Source organism: Anomaloglossus baeobatrachus, chromosome 8, assembly GCF_048569485.1.
Source record: "Anomaloglossus baeobatrachus isolate aAnoBae1 chromosome 8, aAnoBae1.hap1, whole genome shotgun sequence".
NCBI classification, from domain to species: Eukaryota; Metazoa; Chordata; class Amphibia; order Anura; family Aromobatidae; genus Anomaloglossus; species Anomaloglossus baeobatrachus.
The window spans coordinates 26,587,926-26,608,697 of record NC_134360.1 but is presented as its reverse complement, the minus strand read 5'-3'; the positions used below and the strand labels follow the sequence as shown (position 1 = coordinate 26,608,697).

The window sequence follows — 20,772 nt, the reverse complement described above, 5'->3', positions numbered from 1 at the left end:
CCTAGCTTGATTGACAGCTCAGTATCCCTCCTCCCTGCTGAGAGCTCCCAATTCTCAATACAAGAAGCAACTGTCAGTTCAATGTCCTTTCCTGCTTCTGCAAACCCATTAAATATCTAGCCTAATTGACAGCTCCTCAGTGTGTCTCCTCCCAGCTGAGATCTCTCACTGCTCAGTACAAACTGCAGCTGTCAGACAGGCTGGGTAGAGAATCTATACACTTGCACTTTTTTAGGCCGGCTTCTCACTTGCGAGTTTCTCGCAGTAGAGCAATGTGAGAAAATCTCGCATTGGAATCGGACACATGTTAGTGAATGATTCAGCTCTCATCTGCGTTTTTTTTTTTTCTTCTCAGTCCAAATCGGACCGAGAAAAAAAAAAATCGCAGCATGCTGCTTTTTTGCGAGTTTCTACTGCGAATCTCTCCAATGCAAGTCTATGGGAGCGTGTAAATAATCGGATGTCACGGCACTCACACTATCCTAGTGACATCCGATTTTCTAAATACATTTCTCGCATGTTTCCTAAAACACTGGAAACGAGTGTCTCACAATGTCTGTCAATCACTATTCTCTGTCAGTCGGTCTCTCCCTCTCTGTCTCTATTCTCTCTGTCGGTCCGTCACTATCTCTGTCCCTCTCTCACAGTCTGTCGGTCATTTTCCCCCCCTCTCTCATACTCACCGATCCCCGATGCGGTGCTGCACGGCATTCACACTGCTCCGGCGGCTTTTACTATTTTGAAAAAGCCGGCCGCTCATTAAACAATCTCGTATTCCCTGCTTTCCCCGCCCACAGGCGCCTATGATTGGTTGCAGTGAGACACTCCCCCACGCTGAGTGACAGGTGTCTCACTGCACCCAATCACAGCAGCCGGTGGGCATGTCTATATTGTGCAGTGAAATAAATAATTAAAAAAACCGGCGTGCGGTCCCCCCAATTTTAATACCAGCCAGATAAAGCCGTATGGCTGGTATTCTCAGGATGGGGAGCTCCACGTTATGGGGAGCCCCCCAGCCTAACAATATCAGTCAGCAGCCGCCCAAAATTGCCGCATACATTAGATGCGACAGTTCTGGGACTGTACCCGGCTCTTCCCGATTTGCCCTGGTGCGTTGGCAAATCGGGGTAATAAGGAGTTATTGGCAGCCCATAGCTGCCAATAAGTCCTAGATTAATCATGTCAGGCGTCTTCCCGAGATTCCTTCCATGATTAATCTGTAAGTTACAGTAAAACACACACCCCTGAAAAAATCATTTATTAGAAATAAAAAACACTAACAAATTCCCTGGTTCACCAATTTAATAAGCCCCAAAAAGCCCTCCATGTCCGGTGTAATCCAGGATGGTCCAGCGTCGCATCCAGCTCTGCTGCATGGAGGTGACCGGAGCTGCAGAAGACACCGCCGCTCCTGTCAGCTCCTGATTTGCCAACGCACCAGGGCAAATCAGGAAGAGCCGGGTACAGTTCCAGAACTGTCGCATCTAATGTATGTGGCAATTCTGGGCGGCTGCTGACTGATATTGTTAGGCTGGGGGGCGCCCCATAACATGGGGCTCCCCATCCTGAGAATACCAGCCTTCAGCCGTATGGCTTTATCTGGCTGATATTAAAATTGGGGGGGACCGCACGCCGTTTTTTTTAATTATTTAATTATTTATTTCACTGCATAGTATACACGCCCACCGGCTGCTGTGATTGGGTGCAGTGAGACACCTGTAACACCGTGGGGGCGTGTCTCACTGCAACCAATCATAGGTGCCGGTGGGCGGGGAAAGCAGGGAATACGAGATTGTTTAATGAGCAGCCGGCTTTTTTCAAAATAGTAAAAGCCGCCAGAGCAGTGTGAACGCCGCGCCGGGGATCGGTGAGTATGAGAGAGGGGGGGACACTTCAGTTACTCAGGGGATTAGCGGTCACCGGTGAGTCCTTCACAGACAGAGCCGCGGGAGGACAGTGAAGTCGGGTGAAGTTCATTCTGATCGTGCGGCTCTGTCTGTGTCTGTCGTCATCTGCCATTCAGCTCTGCTACATGGCTGTCTGTGTCTGCTGTCAGCGGCCATGTAGCAGAGCTGAATGGCAGATGACATAGTAAAAAAAAAAAGCATCGAACTCGGACCGAACGTGAACTAAAATCAGCCGAGTTTTTTTCAGCCCAGTCGGACGGATTTTACTCGCATAGATGTGTTTCCAGCTTTAGGCTCAGGACTTCTTTATACTGGAATTATAAAGTTACTCTAACAAGAATTTTCAAAAAAAGTACACCAGCCTCATCAGGTCTAACAGCTCGATTTAACTTGAAGGGGTTTTCTAAACATGCTTCGTCGATAATCCTTATCGGGAGACGTGGAGGCTGAACGGACGCCCTTCCACTCTATTAACCAGAACGGACAATCGTTGCGATCCCGCTATAAGGCACTACGTCATGTTTAACCTCTAGAGCTTCAGGGTCAGTAGACTTTTCCTTTCGTCTGCCATATCATCAGGGACCCACTATGTATAGAAGGTGCTGCCCAAACGGGGGACATCACTGTACTATGAAACGTAGTGACATGGAGACGTCATGTTATTTTTTTGCTTCTGAATAGAGTTGTTATAGCCCAAAAAAAAAAAAAAAAAGTGTAGGACATGCCACTAGTAGTCAATCTGAGTTAATAAAAAAAACAAAAAAGAAAAAAACAACAGACTCTGGTTCTATTGTAAATACTTAAAAAATATTTTTTTTTTTAAAATGAACTGAATAGAACAATAATTTTCTGGAAAACATTCTTTCGTCCCAGCCTCCTCAGTCGGGTTCTTCTGCACGTGTGATCATGCAATAACCTTAGTGATCAAATATTGGCAAAATAATTACAAATTCTCATGTACATACAGCAATCGTCTGTAAAAAAAAAAAAATTAAATGAACTCAAATCCTTGGAAAAAATAAAGATTTGCAGCTCCATGGAAACAATCAACAAGCAGATTCCACACATCAGTAGCTTGCTGACTGTTTCCAGTTGGCACCAGGAGAATAGATCAATTTCAAGTTATATTTGGGAAAGTTTGTGGTACTGTGAATCTAGCGGTGATTGTTGGTAATGTCCAATATCTGTTAGAGATAATACTCCCTAAGCTCCTCGGCCATCCAAGGCTCCCATCGATACTCCGGAACAGTCCCGAGAGAGGCCGGTGCACAGGTATCGTCTGATTACCGCTTTCTTGTGCATTCACCATCATTCCAGTATCTTGGAAAATATCACTGAAAAAGTCTGATTCTTAAGGACAAATTTCCTTTTGGACTCTTCACATAAGTAAGCTGCGAGCCTTGTCATAAGCTCCGAGGAAGATGAAACCTCCAAGACTGATTGCGGAGATTCTTGGCACCATACCGGCAAATAACCTAAAAAAAAATAAAATAAAAATAAAATATTGAAATCACATGCATTATATTGTAGCAAAGTCCCAGTTTTGGACGACACCTTTTCTTTTTTACTTTAAGGGTTTTCTGACTCCCAAAAAGGGGGAAATTGGATAAGACAAAGGACTCCTAATAAATCTGCTGTCCTTTTGATGCTCCCAGTCAGTTTGTCCCCAAAATTGTTTGTAGGGATCATGTGGGTATATAGTAGGGGGGCACCGCGGTGATGATGTCAGAAAGGCAGTGCATTTACCAATTAATGCATCTTTAACCATTTTAATGCACTTTTTAGGCATGGCCCAATTTAAGACAAAAAAGCCCCTTTAGAGAAACCTGAATTGCTGAAGGGCACCAAGTGGTTATAGCCAATGCAAAAAAAGAGGTATAATGGCATCAACACTGTGGAGACACGGGGCTCAGTGGGTGCTCTCGTCCACTAAAACCCGCCGCCTTTAGAAAGACAGCGTGGCTCAGGGCTCATCCCACCTAAACGCCGGCCTTCTTAACCGTGGGCGTAACACTACTCAGACAACACAGGGTGAGGGAACCACAATAATTAGACTTTATTGGATCCCCAAACAATTAACGGCACATAGCACATAACCAGCAAAACACACAAAATGTAACAGGCAACAGAGTCTCACCCTTCCACTGGCTCACCAGGGATTTATAATGTCCTTGCCTCAGAAGTTCCAGGGCCGCTTACTCCAGTCCAGCAGCACCCCGCTTTTGGCGGGCACCCACCGAGAAAGGAATAACGCCAGATTTAGGAAGCTGTGTGAGGTCTGCAAAGTCTGTAGCCAGGTGACCAAATTGTCCCAACCTGGGTTTCTTCCTTAAGTAGTCCTTGGTATGATGATACAATCCTGGCAGCCGGGGTCGAAATCCCTAGGCTGTGGATATGGTCTCCAACCGGAACCGGAGTCCCTAGATTGGAGCTGACTAGAGGATCAGGATATCTTATGGCTTCAAAGAGCTTAGACTGGATCCATAAACCACCTGGTGGCTTAAAGAAGTCCCTTTTATAGCCACAGCCTTCCGCTTAGATACACCACGTCCTCATCGATTGGTTGGACAAGAGCACCTCTCCCATTGGATGAATCTCAAGCTGCATGGACAATGTTCATCCAAATGAGGTCTACAGAAAGACTGAGGGTATACATGGAGTCTGCAAGTCACAGACTCAACAATGGCTAATAAGGTAATCACATTAGCAATACACAACTACAATACAATGGTTACTGGAAAAGTCTGGAGAAACAATACGTCTGGCTTTCAGTGGCCAACACAATTACATTGAGTCAACAAGAGTCTTGTAATAACAATGAGGAACTTCTCCCCCGTCTATAGACAATCTATCATGCTGTCTGGCTGAATTTTAAGAAACATTAACCCATGAGAGTCCATGTCGTCACATTCCTCCCCCTTCTTAATATTAGCCAGACATGATAGGCTTCCGATCATCCTTCTCCTCTTGACGGCATTGTCCTTTTTAATGGTGAGGTCAGCAACAGAGGCTCCCATCTATACACCTCCCCCAAGTTGAGCAGCCATATTGTGGACAAGCACTAAGGTGGGGTCCATGAGTTGGGCCTGTACAAATCTCCCACTATCAATCCTCCCCCAGTCAATAGCCACAGTGTGGTTAGGCTTACTCACGGTTCTTGGCTCAGAAGTGGATGATGGAGACCGGGAATGCAAACCATCCCTGGAAAAGATGTTAGAAAGATCCACATCAGGGTCCTGCTTGGCTTGGAGGTGGTTGATGGCTTCTTCAAACTGACTGGATAGTCCTTGTCCTAGGTCATTCTCCAAAATGACTGGTGTGAGCAGGTAATTCACAAGCCCCACTTTCACTTCCCTTTGAGTGGTATCCGAAACATCAGGCTTGGTGGGGCCATCTATGAACTCCACTTCAACTTCCTCCTGGCTAGTCCCCGAAACAACAGGTGTGGGGAGGCTGTCCATAAACTCCATATGGACCTCTTCCTGGTCAGACCCCAAAGTAACTGGTGTGGGGACGGTGTCCATAAGCTCCACATCAGCCTTGCTCTGATTAGTCTCCACAATGACAGGTGTGGGGAGGCTGTTCACAAGCCCCACATCGATCACTTCCTGGTTGGTCCCCAAAATACCAGGTGTGGGGAGGCTGTCCACAAGCTCCACCTCGACCTCTCCCTGGTCGGTCCTTAGGTCCAACTGCACACATGCCAGAGGAATGTCTGAGCGCTGGCCTTCAGCCAGGGAGATGGATAATTGGGAATCTGGTACAGGGTCTTCTGGGGAAACAATAACTGGACTTACCAGGGTAATGGAGGAACCAGTGTCTCATAGTCCCTGGCTCTTGACCGGCTGAGCTGGTAGATGGGCTCCAAGCAAGCGGCCTCGGTTTTGGAGACAATCTTTAGCTATATGTCAATGGCGCCCACATGTGTAACAGCGCCATAGATTGGGCAAGTCACCGGCCCTGTTTGTAGTCCTTTGTTTTCGTGCAGCTTCTGCTGGGTAGCGGGACCATCCTTCTCGACCGGCTGGTGCTAGCAGTACGGCAGCTGGAATCCCATAAACATATTCCAGAACCCAAGCCCTCTCTTCTCTTGAGGATCTAGGCCCCAATGCATCCAACAACGCTGTGGCTTGGGCCATTTTGGACAAAGTTGATTTCCGGTTGTCACTAGATCCATGATGTGGCACATAGTTTAAATTCTCTGGGTCAATATCGACGGGATCCTCATCGTCCTCTGCATCATTCTGGGCATCCCAACGGACTAATTTCTGGATCAAGTCTGACCAAGTCTCAGCGTTCCAGTAGATAATCTTTCGCCTCTGGCACAGATTCTGTAGCATCCATTTACTGCAGCGGTCGTAACTCCTCTCTTGTCCTTGTCCCATGGCTGAGCTGGTGGGGTTGGACATGGCAGCGTCCGAAACCTGAATGCCTCCCCTATGGCCTGCTGGGTATGCGTATGTGCCTCCCTGGTTGTTGAGCCCTGGACGGTGTCTGAAAACACCAGTCCGCTGCAGCTCCCCTGGGTAAACCAGGCTGAGTAGTATCCCACCGCTGCCACCAATTGTGGAAACACGGGGCTCAGTGGGTGCTCTCGTCCACTAAAACCCACCGCCTTTAGAAAGACAGCGTGGCTCAGGGCTCATCCCACCTGAACGCCGGCCTCCTTAACCGTGGGCGTAACACTACTCAGACAACACAGGGTGAGGGAACCACAATAATTAGACTTTATTGGATCCCCAAACAATTAACGGCACATAACACATAACCAGCAAAACACACAAATGTAACAGGCAACAGAGTCTCACCCTTCCGCTGGCTCACCAGGGATTTAGAATGTCCATGCCTCAGAGCTTCCAGGGCCGCTTATTCCAATCCAGCAGCACCCCGCTTTCGGCGGGCACCCACCGAGAAAGGAATAGCGCCAGATTTAGGAAGCTGTGTGAGGTCTGCAAAGTCTGTAGCCAGGTGACCAAATTGTCCCAACCTGGGTTTCTTCCTTAAGTAGTCCTTGGTATGATGATACAATCCTGGCAGCCGGGGTCGAAATCCCTAGGCTGTGGATATGGTCTCCAACCGGAATCGGAGTACCTAGATTGAAGCCATAAGATATCCTGATCCTCTAGTCAGCTCCAAAGAGCTTAGACTGGATCCATCAGCATCCATCAACCACCTGGTGGCTTAAAGAAGTCCCTTTTATAGCCACAGCCTTCCACTTAGATACACTGCTTCCTCATCGATTGGTTGGACAAGAGCGCCTCTCCCATTGGGTGAATCTCAAGCTGCATGGACAATGTTCATCCAAATGAGGTCTACAGAAAGACTGAAGATATCTACATGGAGTCTGCAAGTCACAGACTCAACAATGGCTACTAAGGTAATCACATTAGCAATACACAACTACAATACAATGGTTACTGGAAAAGTCTGGAGAACAATACGTCTGGCTTTCAGTGGCCAACACAATTACATTGAGTCAACAAGAGTCTTGTAAAAACAATGAGGGACTTCTCCCCCGTCTATAAGCAATCTATCATCCTGTCTGGCTGAATTTTAAGAAACTTTAACCCATGAGAGTCCATGTCGTCACAAACACCTCTAAGCCAGTCAGGATTTTCTCCCCCATGTGATAAATATATATACACATATACAGTATACACAACTGTATATATATTTTTTTATGTGTATCATTTGCCTGTGTCAGCTGTAGCGATAGCGACATCTCCAGTAAACCAAGAAAATGTGGAAACCGACAACTGCTACTTCAATTCACTTGAAGCAAATTGCTCCTAAAAATTATCTTTTACATTGCTCCATTAGTGCCGGCCTATAACCAGAAATCTTTTTTACTGTTGATCAATTACTAGGTTGAGCTTTACATGTCCTATCCTATAATTCAGTCTTCAGGAAGGCACCGCTATGGGATCTGCGTTGGTGCCCACATTTGTCACTGAATGGAAGCAATGCGGATACTACATTACATTACACTTATTAGTAGTTGTCAAGTGCATGAGCATCTTCTCTACCACACTGATGGATGACTGTGGCTCTACGTCCCGGTTTCATTTAATCCAATACACAACTTTCTAATACAAAACACACACACACACACAATAAAAGTGAATACCATCACTTCTCTGTCCTTGTAGGAATACTGAATTTTAGAAAAAGGAGATGGATGGTGCTAACTACCGTAGTACCAGCAGTGGGAGCACTGCTCCAATTTCCTCATATACCCGCCTTTTGGTTTCCACCCCAGCTTTACTAGGTTAATCTTTTATATAAGTCATCCTGTAATTTATAGTTTTCAGGCAGGCACTGCTATGGGGTCTGCATCTGTGCCCACATTTCCCACTGAATGGAGGCAATACTGATATTACATAACTCTACATTTTTTGGTAGTTGTCAAGTACGTGAGCAGATTAAAAAGTTGGATTGGATTAAATTAAGCCGGCACATAAAGCCACACAGTCATCCATCAGTGTGTTAGAGATATCACACTGATGGATGACTGTGTGGCTTTACGTGGCGGCTTAATTTAATCTAATCCAACCTTATAATACCATACACGAAAAAAAAAGGTGTGAATCCCATCACTGCTCTGTAGGGTCACAGAATTTTAGAGAAAGGAGACCAATGATGCTAACTAGTAACAGCAGAAGCTCTGCCCCAATCTCCTTATATACCCGCCTTTTGGTTCCCACCCTCAACTCACTAGGTTAATTATATATAATATACATGTCCTAGCCTGTAATTTATAGTTTTCAGGAAGGCACCGCTATGGGGTCTGCGTCAATGCCCACATTTCTCACTAAATGGAAGCAATGCTGGTACTACATAACATTACACTTATTGACAGTTGTCAAGTGCATGAGCATCGTCTCTACCACACTGATGGAGTAAAGGAAGTCGGGACATAGAGCCACAGTCATCCAATACCCAACTTTATGATACAAAACACACAAAAAAAAATTGTGAATCCCATCACTTCTCTGCCCCTGGAGGATTACTGAATTTTAGAGAAAGGAGACGGATGGTGCTAACTAGTACCAGCAGAGGAAGCTCTGCCCCAATTCCCTTATATACCCGCCTTTTGGTTCCAACCCCCGTTTCGTATCAATTCCCACAATCCTTAGCAACAGATTCACTGTATTCCGTCAATTCTCATATATTGCATCTGTTCTTTTTCCACCATAGCCCACGCCGAAATAACGCGATAGAAAGTGATGGATTTGGTGTAGTGTTCATCACTTCCATTTTCTGCGCCTTGGCGCTGTTTGATAGGGAATCTGTCACTGGTTATTCCGTCCCTCTGGTTTCAATTATCGGGTCCACTTCTGTTTGTTTTTTTTTATTTTCGGAATTAATCTTTCACCAATTTGAAACTAAATTTTCTAAAGAAGAACCAGGCCTCGCTTGTAAACCAGACCTGGTCGTCTGCGCTGAATTATGCTCCGAGCTGATTATTTAGTTCTTGCATCAATTACCCAATATAACAATATTAATAAAATATTATAAGTTGTTATTAGCGCTGGGAGTTTGTGGTAGGATATAGGACAGCGCCTGTTGGGATGAGGAATTTTTTATTATTATTAAAGGGGTTCTCAGGGCAAAGTGAAAATTTGTCCCGATAGCTTGGTATGTTAAAAACCAATAAACTAAGCAACATTCACCTCCCGTCACCTACCGGGATCCAGCGCAGGCCGCTCCCTGGTGTAACTTCACACAAGCAAGAAGTCATTATCAGAGCAGCTGCTGTAAATCTGTGACTGGCTGCAGCAGTCAGTGATTTCCGCAGCTCTTTATCAGTGACGTCACCAATCATAGGTCCCTAGCGGCGGTCCTGCTGATATTTTGAAAGGCGGCACGTTCCTCCTGGTGTAAAGACAGACCACGGAGCAGCCTGTGCCGGATCATGGTAAGTTCTGGGAGATGTGTATAGCTTTGTTTTTTTTTTAACATGCCAAGCCACTGTGCCTGGACAGCCCCTTGAAGTGATTTTAACTACCCAGTAAAGATCTGGAGTTATGGGCATCGATAGCATCTAGCATAAATATATAACGGGCGACAGTCCTAAGCTGGATTCACACTAATCATGACTGCCTTGGTAATCTAATGTGACATTCCTAGGATTTTTTTTTTTTTTTTAAAAGATGGCTCAGGTAGCTAAACGTGGACTGAGTATTCAGGTAGTTGGTCATCCACTCTATTAGACATATGCACGCTGTGCCCTCTATCAGACCTATCTTGACAAATCCACTTGACTCTTCTGTTCCAAAAGGAGCCTGTTCGCATGCTCAGCTCTGCTGTACAATGTGCCATCCAGCATAACCAGCTCTGCCGTTCCACAACCACAAGGTGCCACGCAGGATACCCCATAATGCCATTCCGTGATCAAGGGGTTATGAAGCATACTTGGCTCTGATGTTTCACAACTAAGGTAACAGCGCACATGTCCAGCTCCAATCTTCCATGTGCCGTCCGACATATTCACCTCTGTGGTTCCAGGCTGAACCTCAGGTTGTCTAGCATAGTCAACTCCGCTGTTGCACACTGCTGCAGATACCAATGAGCATATCCAGCTCTGCTGTTCCGTGTGCTGTCTGACATGTCCAGCTCTATTGTTCCAGGCTGAACCTCATGTTGTCCAGCATAGTCAGCTCTACTGTGCCACATACCGATGTGCATATCTAGTTCTGCTGTTCCGCGTGCTGTCTGACATCTCCGGCTCTATTGTTCCAGGCTGAACCTCATATTGTCCAGCATAGTCAGCTCTACTGTGCCACATACCGATGTGCATATCTAGTTCCGCTGTTCCGCGTGCTGTCTGACATCTCCGACTCTATTGTTCCAGGCTGAACCTCATGTTGTCCAGCATAGTCAGCTCTACTGTGCCACATACTGATGTGCATATCTAGTTCTGCTGTTTGACATATTCTATTGTTCCAGGCTGAACCTCATGCTGTCCAGCATAGTCAGCTCTACTGTGCCACATACCAACCTGCATATCCAGGTCTGCTGTTCCGCGTGCTGTCCGACATCTCCGGCTCTATTGTTCCAGGCTAAAAATCATGTTGTCCAGCATAGTCAGCTCTACTATTAGGAAGAAACAGGAGAAAAAGCGATCATAAAAGCCCAGACACCAAAATTGTATAATTTAATTTAAATTTTATTCAATGCGAAAAAGTGGATTAAAAAATGACATTACCAATATAGTTAATGCAAGTCTTCGTGGAAGCAACAAAATATCAGCTTTTTTGATAATACTCAAGACAGGGCCACATTATGTTATCAATGCATATACATAAGAATACATCATAAATATAGCAGGCTGAGACTGAACAATAATTTATTGTGGCAAGCAAATAGCCTATCAGCAAACCACAAAAGGCCACCCAGAGTGAACCCCGTAATTAGACCAGTATGATCGATGTCCATACATAACAATGGTCACAGGTATTAAATGAGTTAAGGAGGGTTAAAATAGTATACAAATTATTGTGAAATACAGATAATTAGATAGATATGACCTCCAAAACTCCTCAGATATTGAATGACTATTTATGAAAAATGTGACAATCAACTGGCCACAAGGGGTCACTCTGGGTGATTTCTATATGGATGGACTGATCGCCAAATACACCACTATCGTATATACAGCATATAGTAGGATGCCTACATCATAGATATCCCAGCTGGTATGTCAAAAAATATACATGGCAAAGAAGGATCCATGCATAACCGCCATCAGTCATCAAAACAGCACAAATCGCGGCTACAGTGGTTTACCTGAATGGAGCGTGAAACACCAAGGGTGATATTTTGTTGCTTCCACGAATACCTGCATTAACTATATTGGTAATGTGATTTTTTTATCCACTTTTTCGCATTGAATAAAATTTAAATTAAATTATACAATTTTGGTGTCTGGGCTTTTATGATCGCTTTTTCTCCTGTTTTTTCCTAAATGTTCATGCGATTTGCCCTTACACTTAGTCCTTATTTGGGTATATACAGTTAGGTCCAGAAATATTTGGACAGTGACACAATTTTGGCGAGTTGGGCTCTGCATGCCACCACATTGGATTTGAAATGAAACCTCTACAACAGAATTCAAGTGCAGATTGTAACGTTTAATTTGAAGGTTTGAACAAAAATATCTGATAGAAATTGTAGGAATTGTCACATTTCTTTACAAACACTCCACATTTTAGGAGGTCAAAAGTAATTGGACAAATAAACCAAACCCAAACAAAATATTTTTATTTTCAATATTTTGTTGCGAATCCTTTGGAGGCAATCTCTGCCTTAAGTCTGGAACCCATGGACATCACCAAACGCTGGGTTTCCTCCTTCTTAATGCTTTGCCAGGCCTTTACAGCCACAGCCTTCAGGTCTTGCTTGTTTGTGGCTCTTTCCGTCTTAAGTCTGGATTTGAGCAAGTGAAATGCATGCTCAATTGGGTTAAGATCTGGTGATTGACTTGGCCATTGCAGAATGTTCCACTTTTTTGCACTCATGAACTCCTGGGTAGCTTTGGCTGTATGCTTGGGGTCATTGTCCATCTGTACTATGAAGCGCCGTCCGATCAACTTTGCGGCATTTGGCTGAATCTGGGCTGAAAGTATATCCCGGTACACTTCAGAATTCATCCGGCTACTCTTGTCTGCTGTTATGTCATCAATAAACACAAGTGACCCAGTGCCATTGAAAGCCATGCATGCCCATGCCATCACGTTGCCTCCACCATGTTTTACAGAGGATGTGGTGTGCCTTGGATCATGTGCCGTTCCCTTTCTTCTCCACACTTTTTTCTTCCCATCATTCTGGTACAGGTTGATCTTTGTCTCATCTGTCCATAGAATACTTTTCCAGAACTGAGCTGGCTTCATGAGGTGTTTTTCAGCAAATGTAACTCTGGCCTGTCTATTTTTGGAATTGATGAATGGTTTGCATCTAGATGTGAACCCTTTGTATTTACTTTCATGGAGTCTTCTCTTTACTGTTGACTTAGAGACAGATACACCTACTTCACTGACAGTGTTCTGGACTTCAGTTGATGTTGTGAACGGGTTCTTCTTCACCAAAGAAAGTATGCGGCGATCATCCACCACTGTTGTCATCCGTGGACGCCCAGGCCTTTTTGAGTTCCCAAGCTCACCAGTCAATTCCTTTTTTCTCAGAATGTACCCGACTGTTTATTTTGCTACTCCAAGCATGTCTGCTATCTCTCTGATGGATTTTTTCTTTTTTTTCAGCCTCAGGATGTTCTGCTTCACCTCAATTGAGAGTTCCTTAGACCGCATGTTGTCTGGTCACAGCAACAGCTTCCAAATGCAAAACCACACACCTGTAATCAACCCCAGACCTTTTAACTACTTCATTGATTACAGGTTAACGAGGGAAACGCCTTCAGAGTTAATTGCAGCCCTTAGAGTCCCTTGTCCAATTACTTTTGGTCCCTTTAAAAAGAGGAGGCTATGCATTACAGAGCTATGATTCCTAAACCCTTTCTCCGATTTGGATGTGAAAACTCTCATATTGCAGCTGGGAGTGTGCACTTTCAGCCCATATTATCTATATAATTGTATTTCTGAACATGTTTTTGTAAACAGCTAAAATAACAAAACTTGTGTCACTGTCCAAATATTTCTGGACCTAACTGTATATGGATGGTTTTTTAACCCATTATGTATATCAAATCACTGTGTTTCATATCTTACAGCTCTACTATTGCACATTGCTCCACGTACCGACCTGCATATCCAGTTCTACTGCGGGATGGGCCGTCCAGCTTATCCAAAGCCGCAGTATCTTGCTGCACCAACACCTCTGGTCTGTGCTGCTCTTGCAGACCTACAGCTTAGGGAATCCACCATCCCAGGAAAGCCATAACTCTGAGACCCTATAATATGGTTGGCTGATCATTGATTTAAGCAGTTCTATGAGATGACCATCAACAATGGTGGTGAAAAAAGATAGACTTCGAAGAGGAGCAGTCATCTCGAAGAAGATGGGAATATGCAAATGTAAAGCGCTCTGGTCTGGATTGGGGCGGTGGTCTACACAATTCATTATTTGAAGTTACTGGTAGGTAAAGTGTAAACCTTCGTTGGCCGGGACCCGGCGCGTGCGCACTTCTCCGAGGAAGACCAACATACAACCTACTGTCCATAATGGTTATACGAGTCTTAGAAAATAATCATCTTGACGTAGTTAAAGGACATATGTAATTGAAAGGCAAGACCCCGCACTTCTCCAAGTGACAGAAAGCTAATGCGAGCTAAGAAAAACAAATGGTTAAATCCCATCATTTACTAGTTAAACGGTTCTTGCTTCGAGGATTTTTCGCGGATCAAAGTGAAGAGGAACTAAGTGAAATCAGATCTATTTTTGCAGATTTTGCCATATGGAATGTATAAGGAAAATAGCATAATTGTCCGGCCGGGGTGCAGCTGGCTAGACGGCCGAAATCACGTAATTGCCTAATTGTGCTTCTCTGTAACAGTTCTGCGCGGTATCCTTTCTGGTAGGTCAGAGTTTACCCCGCTCTGTGTTCACACCCGATGGCTGGGGGCCGCGCGACACCCGCCTATAATCCTCGCTCTGATCTCGCTATAATTCGATGGAGGTTTATAGGCCAAAACATCTGGTTTGTAGATCGACCGGACGCCATTCCGGGGAGCTCCCTTCTATAGACGCTGGGTGGAGAACTGCTGGTAGTGATTGCTCTTTTGGGATTTTTAGGGAGTCTTCTTTTTTGGATTGGTGCAATGAAAAACAATATTGGGGATGGGGGGGGGGGACGTGTATAGCATTACCCCACCGGAGGCCTGGGTTGCCCTGTCAACTATCGGCAGAGTTACTGCGGCTCCATCACCCTCCACCGGACGTCATCCAGGTAATGTTCTGACCAAGGTTAGGGGTGATCCAAGTCCAGGTTTGGGGTGTCAAAATCTTACTATGGCATCATAGAGGGGAGCCCAAGCTCAGGACCTCAACACCCCAGCATTATAGAGGGGAGACCAAGCTCGGGAACCAGACTTCACAAAAGTGGAGCCCATACTCGGGACCCCGACATCATAGTGGTGAGCCCAAGTTCGAGATCCAGACATCATAGAGGGGAGCCCAAGCTCGGGACCTCAGCATCAGAGAGGAGCCCAAGCTCACAACCTCGATACCCCAGCATCATAGAGGGGAGCCCAAGCTCAGGACCCCGACAACTCGGCATCAGATGGGAACCAAGGCTCAGGACCCCGACACCCAGGCATCATAGAGGGGAGCCCAAGCTCGGGACCCCAACATCACAGAGGAGAGCCCAAGTTCAGGAACCTGACACCCCAGCATCATAGAGGGGGGCCCAAGCTCAGGAACCTGACACCCCAGCATCATAGAGGGGGGCCCAAGCTCAGGAACCTGACACCCCAGCATCATAGAGAGGGGCCCAAGCTCAGGACCCCACTACCTCCAAAATGCTACATGCATTACAAGGTCACCCCAAATAGTCTCACTCATATACATACACCAAAACAAAAAGGTAAAATATATATAAAACATAGATACCCGGTAAGGCCGTGCGTCCTCCAAATGTCACTAAGTGCCAGCAGCACGTTTCCACCTGCAGTACTCGATCCAGCCTGCAGGGGGGAAAAAATTAATTTAATTTAACTATTTTATAGTGTTTTAACTAAATAAAAGGTAACAATGAGCAGAAGGAAGCTCCTCCCGGAATGGGTGAACTATCAATTCACATAAAGACGATGTTTTGTATCTGTTTTGGCTGAATGAAGTGGTCGTCTCTTTACCTTTGCCAGCATTATACGGGTCTTCGCTACATCGAGGGGGGTGGTAACCGCAGCTGCAAAACCACCTGAGCAGTTAAAAAAAAAAAGACACAAAACAAATAAAGACCTTGTTGGGGATTGATCTTACGGTCCAGTTCCCACAACCTCTGCCAAGACGTCTTAAAATGTGATGTTTATATATAAACTACATCAAACATATGACGGCTCGTTCAGCTCCTGACCGCGGAGCGACGGGTCTCAGGGGCCGGATACTCTGCTAATAGAGAAGAAAACGCTGCTCATGTTTACAGCGAGTGAATGTAAAAAAGAAGGAAGAAAAAGATGAAGAAGGAAGAAAAAGAAGAAGGAAGAAAAAGAAGAAGGAAGAAAAAGATGAAGAAGGAAGAAAAAGATGAAGAAAAAGAAGAAAAAGAAGAAGAAAAAGAAAAAAAAAGAAGAAGAAAAAGAAAAAAAAGAAGAAGAAAAAGAAAAAAAAGAAGAAAGAAGAAAAAGAAGAAGGGTCTCATTCACAGACAGCAAGCAAAAAGCTTCAAGAGAGGGAGGAACGGAGATAGAGTTGTAGAGCTTTTCATTGTACGGGGAATAAAGGCTCTGGGTTTATGATGGTTAATATAGGATTAGGAAAAAAATGGCTACTTATAGAAACAGCGCCACCCTTGTCCTAAGGCTGTGTGTGGTATTGCACTCACGTCAACACCAGAAATAACCTATAGACAAGTGTGTGAGATGAAGTCCAGCGCAGGAAAGAAGGCACTCTTCTATATAAATTTCCATATGGTTTATTCCATGTGCACACATATAGAGGTAGGTACAGACAGCCCCTGGGCAGGGGAAGAATGACTAGCGACGCATTTCAACCTTATTACACGGTCTTAGTCAAGACATGACATGACTAAGACCGTGTAATACGGTCGAAACGCGTCGCTAGTCATTCTTCCCCTGCCCAGGGGCTGTCTGTACCTACCTCTATATGTGTGCACATGGAATAAACCATATGGAAATTTATATAGAAGAGTGCCTTCTTTCCTGCGCTGGACTCCATCTCACATGCTTGCAGCTGCCCGGCCGATTGTCCGTGCTGCAGAGAGAGGGCCTGGAGACTTGGAGTGGGTGAGCTGAATTCCTTTGTCATTCATTATAGACAAGTGTGGTGCGGATCTGAGAAGAGAGTAACCATCTTTTTTCAATCCATAATTCTTAATAAGCTCTCGAAAAGTACTGAGCACCCGAGCATGGTAGTGCCCGCTCATCACTAGTTACCAGTACTGAGCACCCGAGCATGGTAGTGCCCGCTCATCACTAGTTACCAGTACTGAGCACCCGAGCATGGTAGTGCCCGCTCATCACTAGTTACGAGTACTGAGCACCCGAGCATGGTAGTGCCCGCTCATCACTAGTTACCAGTACTGAGCACCCGAGCATGGTAGTGCCCGCTCATCACTAGTTACCAGTACAGAGCACCCGAGCATGGTAGTGCCCGCTCATCACTAGTTACCAGTACTGAGCACCCGAGCATGGTAGTGCCCGCTCATCACTAGTTACCAGTACTGAGCACCTGAGCATGGTAGTGCCCGCTCATCACTAGTTACCAGTACTGAGCACCTGAGCATGGTAGTGCCCGCTCATCACTAGTTACCAGTACTGAGCACCTGAGCATGGTAGTGCCCGCTCATCACTAGTTACTAGTACTGAGCACCCGAGCATAGTAGTGCTCACTCATCACTAGTTACCAGTACTGAGCAGCTGAGCATGGTAGTGCCCGCTCATCACTAGTTACTAGTAGTACTGAGCACCCGAGCATGGTAGTGCCCGCTCATCACTAGTTACCAGTACTGAGCACCCGAGCATGGTAGTGCCCGCTCATCACTAGTTACGAGTACTGAGCACCCGAGCATGGTAGTGCCCGCTCATCACTAGTTACTAGTACTGAGCACCCGAGCATAGTAGTGCTCACTCATCACTAGTTACCAGTACTGAGCAGCTGAGCATGGTAGTGCCCGCTCATCACTAGTTACTAGTACTGAGCACCCGAGCATGGTAGTGCCCGCTCATCACTAGTTACCAGTACTGAGCCCCCGAGCATGGTAGTGCCCGCTCATCACAACTGTAAAGAGATTGTTCACTCTGGAGCAATCGCTGGAGGTCTCTGAACTCGGACCCACCACCACCTAAATGGGGCTTCAATAAATCAAAAGTTAAGATTTTAGTTCCACTTTAATTCTCATTTTTCTGATCCAAATTTTCTTTGAATGTCTTAAAATTTTGCCCATTTTTTTTTTTTTTTTAATTTTATAACTTTTTTTTTTTTTTTTTTTTATTGCTGTGTTGATAAAATTCTGCAAAATCACACTGCAGGCGCGTCCTCGTCTCCCCTCCCCGAGGTCCCCCATCCATAGATTACTCCCTTTTGTTAGCCGCTTCTCCTCCGCCCAAATGTTTCGTCCTCCATTGCTTTTGCATAGATTTTTTTTCAGCCTGTAGGCGCTTGCAGCATAATTTTTCCTCCTCTCCTGACACTATTTAATCTGCGCGGCTGTCAGTGCTGTCACCCGGGCGGTGAATCACGGCCTTTCTGCAGGAGTCAGGGAAAGCCCTGAAGAGCGGCTCGGGGCAGACAGCTGCGCGCTCCGGCTCTCTGCTCCGCTGACTCCTTACATGGGACTGCGCCCCTCACCTCGAGGGATGATTGACACCTTCTCCATTTTAAGCAAAGCAAATTTGTCAAAAAACAAATTGGCCGTCTTTCATCTGAAACTTTTTTTTTCCCACCGAGTGACCTCCGAACTCAAAACAACAACTAAAGAGCGTGAGTCCTAAATAAGAATGCTGCATGACAAAACCGTGCTTTTTGGGTTTTTTCGCCTTCTTCACTAATGTGTGCCCCTCCCCCCCTCTTTTCCTCAGTTTCACATATAATCCTTTGCACCTGCAAAAGCTCCACAGACTGCAGACTGCCAAGAATCGAGCGGACGGCTCTGCTTCCATGACCAGAAATCCTGGAATAAAGGAAAAAAAAACAAAAAACAGAATAGAAATAAAAATGCACAAAAAAAAGGGGGAGGAGGAATTTCACTGAATGTTTCAGATCATCTGCGAATGGGTCAATTTCAAAGATGGGAATTGACAGAGGGTCACGCAAACCATTAGAGGTCAACCCAACTCTCCAGATGTTGTGGAACTCCCAGGCCAGCAGGGGGCAGCACTTATGGATTACACCCAAACAATCAGTAATATAAACAATCGCATAACCAAAGAGTTAACTCAATATTTATAAAAAAAATAAAGTCTCAATAATATATGATATTTTTCAATGTTTTACATCTTTCAGTCCTTATTTTTTGCAGAAGCCTCGACAGACATTTGACTCGGCAGTGGGTGGAAATGTAGGATGTAAATATCATGGCAAAGAATCAGTTAAATCCAGAATTCAGGTTGTTTGTCAACAAGAAATGGATCGGTACTGCTCCATTCACTTCTATGGGAGCAGCAGCGCATATGCTCAACCATCGCTGCAATACACTATGGTTAAGCATGCCCGCTACTATCGTATTCACTCAGGGGACATGGGACCCCCATTTTATGGATCAGTGGGGGTCCCAGCGGTCACGGTCAGACTCCATCACTCTTGCCCCTTGGTATGTTTAGGTGATAAAAGCTACTCGTAAGACAACCTGGACCGCAGCAGTGCGTATGCTCAACTACCGCTCCAATACACAGTGGATAAGCATACCCACTACTACCGTATTCACCAAGGGGACGTGAGACCCCCATTTTATGGATCCTGGCAGTCACGGTCAGACCCCATCTCTCTCGCCCCTTGCCTTTTTAACCCCATGTAGTCATGGCCCAATTTAGATGTTTTGGTCATTTTCTGCTACAAAATGTTCCGTGAAAGTAAATTACACATTTTTTACCCATTTTCTAATGTTTTTTTTATTTTAAGGCATAAAAACAGGTTTATATATTAGAATTATACACAAAAAACAATTAAATGATGCCACTCATTAAAGCAGGGCATGATGCTTGGTCTCTTGGCATCACCCTACAGCGGGGCACGGTGCTTGCTCTCTTGGCATTACCCTTCCGCAAGGCACGGTGCTTGGTCTCTTGGCATCACCCTACAGCAGGGCATGGTGCTTGTTCTCTTGGCATCACCCTTCAGCAGGGCTTGGTGCTTGTTCTCTTGGCATCACCCTTCAGCAGGGCTTGGTGCTTGTTCTCTTGGCATCACCCTTCCGCAGGGCATGGTGCTTGGTCTCTTGGCATCACCCTACAGCAGGGCATGGTGCTTGGTCTCTTGGCATCACCCTACAGCAGGGCATGGTGCTTGGTCTCTTGGCATCACCCTACAGCAGGGCATGGTGCTTGTTCTCTTGGCATCACCCTACAGTAGGGCATGGTGCTTGGTCTCTTGGCATCACCCTTCCGCAGGGCCTGGTGCTTGGTCTCTTGGCATCACCCTACAGCAGGGCACGGTGCTTGCTCTCTTGGCATCACCCTTCCGCAGGGCATGGTGCTTGGTCTCTTGGCATCACCCTACAGCAGGGCACGGTGCTTGCTCTCTTGGCATCACCCTTCAGCAGGGCATGGTGCTTGTTCTCTTGGCATCACCCTACAGCAGGGCATGGTGCTTGGTCTCTTGGCATCACCCTTCCGCAGGGCACGATGCTTGCTCTCTTGGCATCACCCTTCAGCAGGGCATGGTGCTTGTTCTCTTGGCATCACCCTTCAGCAGGGCATGGTGCTTGGTCTCTTGGCATCACCCTTCCGCAGGGCACGGTGCTTGCTCTCTTGGCATCACCCTTCAGCAGGGCATGGTGCTTGTTCTCTTGGCATCACCCTACAGCAGGGCATGGTGCTTGTTCTTTTGGCATCACCCTTTTGCAGGGCATGATGCTTGGTCTCTTGGCATCACCCTCCTTCCCAATACCATGGCATTTGGGACAATTCCTGATCTATTATCTATTAAAAAGGTAGTTTTAATGAAGAGGTTCTTTCTGCCCAGTACTAAAAGAGAAAACACTCACCAGGGCTAGGTACCCTCTCTCCAAGGACTACGT

The 20,772-nt window shown here is 45.7% G+C and overlaps 1 protein-coding gene across 1 annotated transcript in view; it reads right to left on the bottom strand.

The window, feature by feature from the left end:
• Nucleotides 1–2,693: 2,693 nt before the first annotated feature.
• The window catches only part of SLC25A26 (solute carrier family 25 member 26), a 122,354-nt gene continuing 104,275 nt past the window's right edge, over nt 2,694–20,772 (bottom strand). Inside the window, exons 7-10 of the mRNA XM_075320696.1 lie at nt 18,639–18,708; nt 15,713–15,777; nt 15,471–15,544; nt 2,694–3,382 (exon numbers count right to left, since the gene is read on the bottom strand). Coding sequence (XP_075176811.1) covers nt 3,286–3,382; nt 15,471–15,544; nt 15,713–15,777; nt 18,639–18,708 — 306 coding nt within the window. The 3' untranslated portion in view covers nt 2,694–3,285. The remainder of the gene's footprint in view (nt 3,383–15,470; nt 15,545–15,712; nt 15,778–18,638; nt 18,709–20,772) is intronic.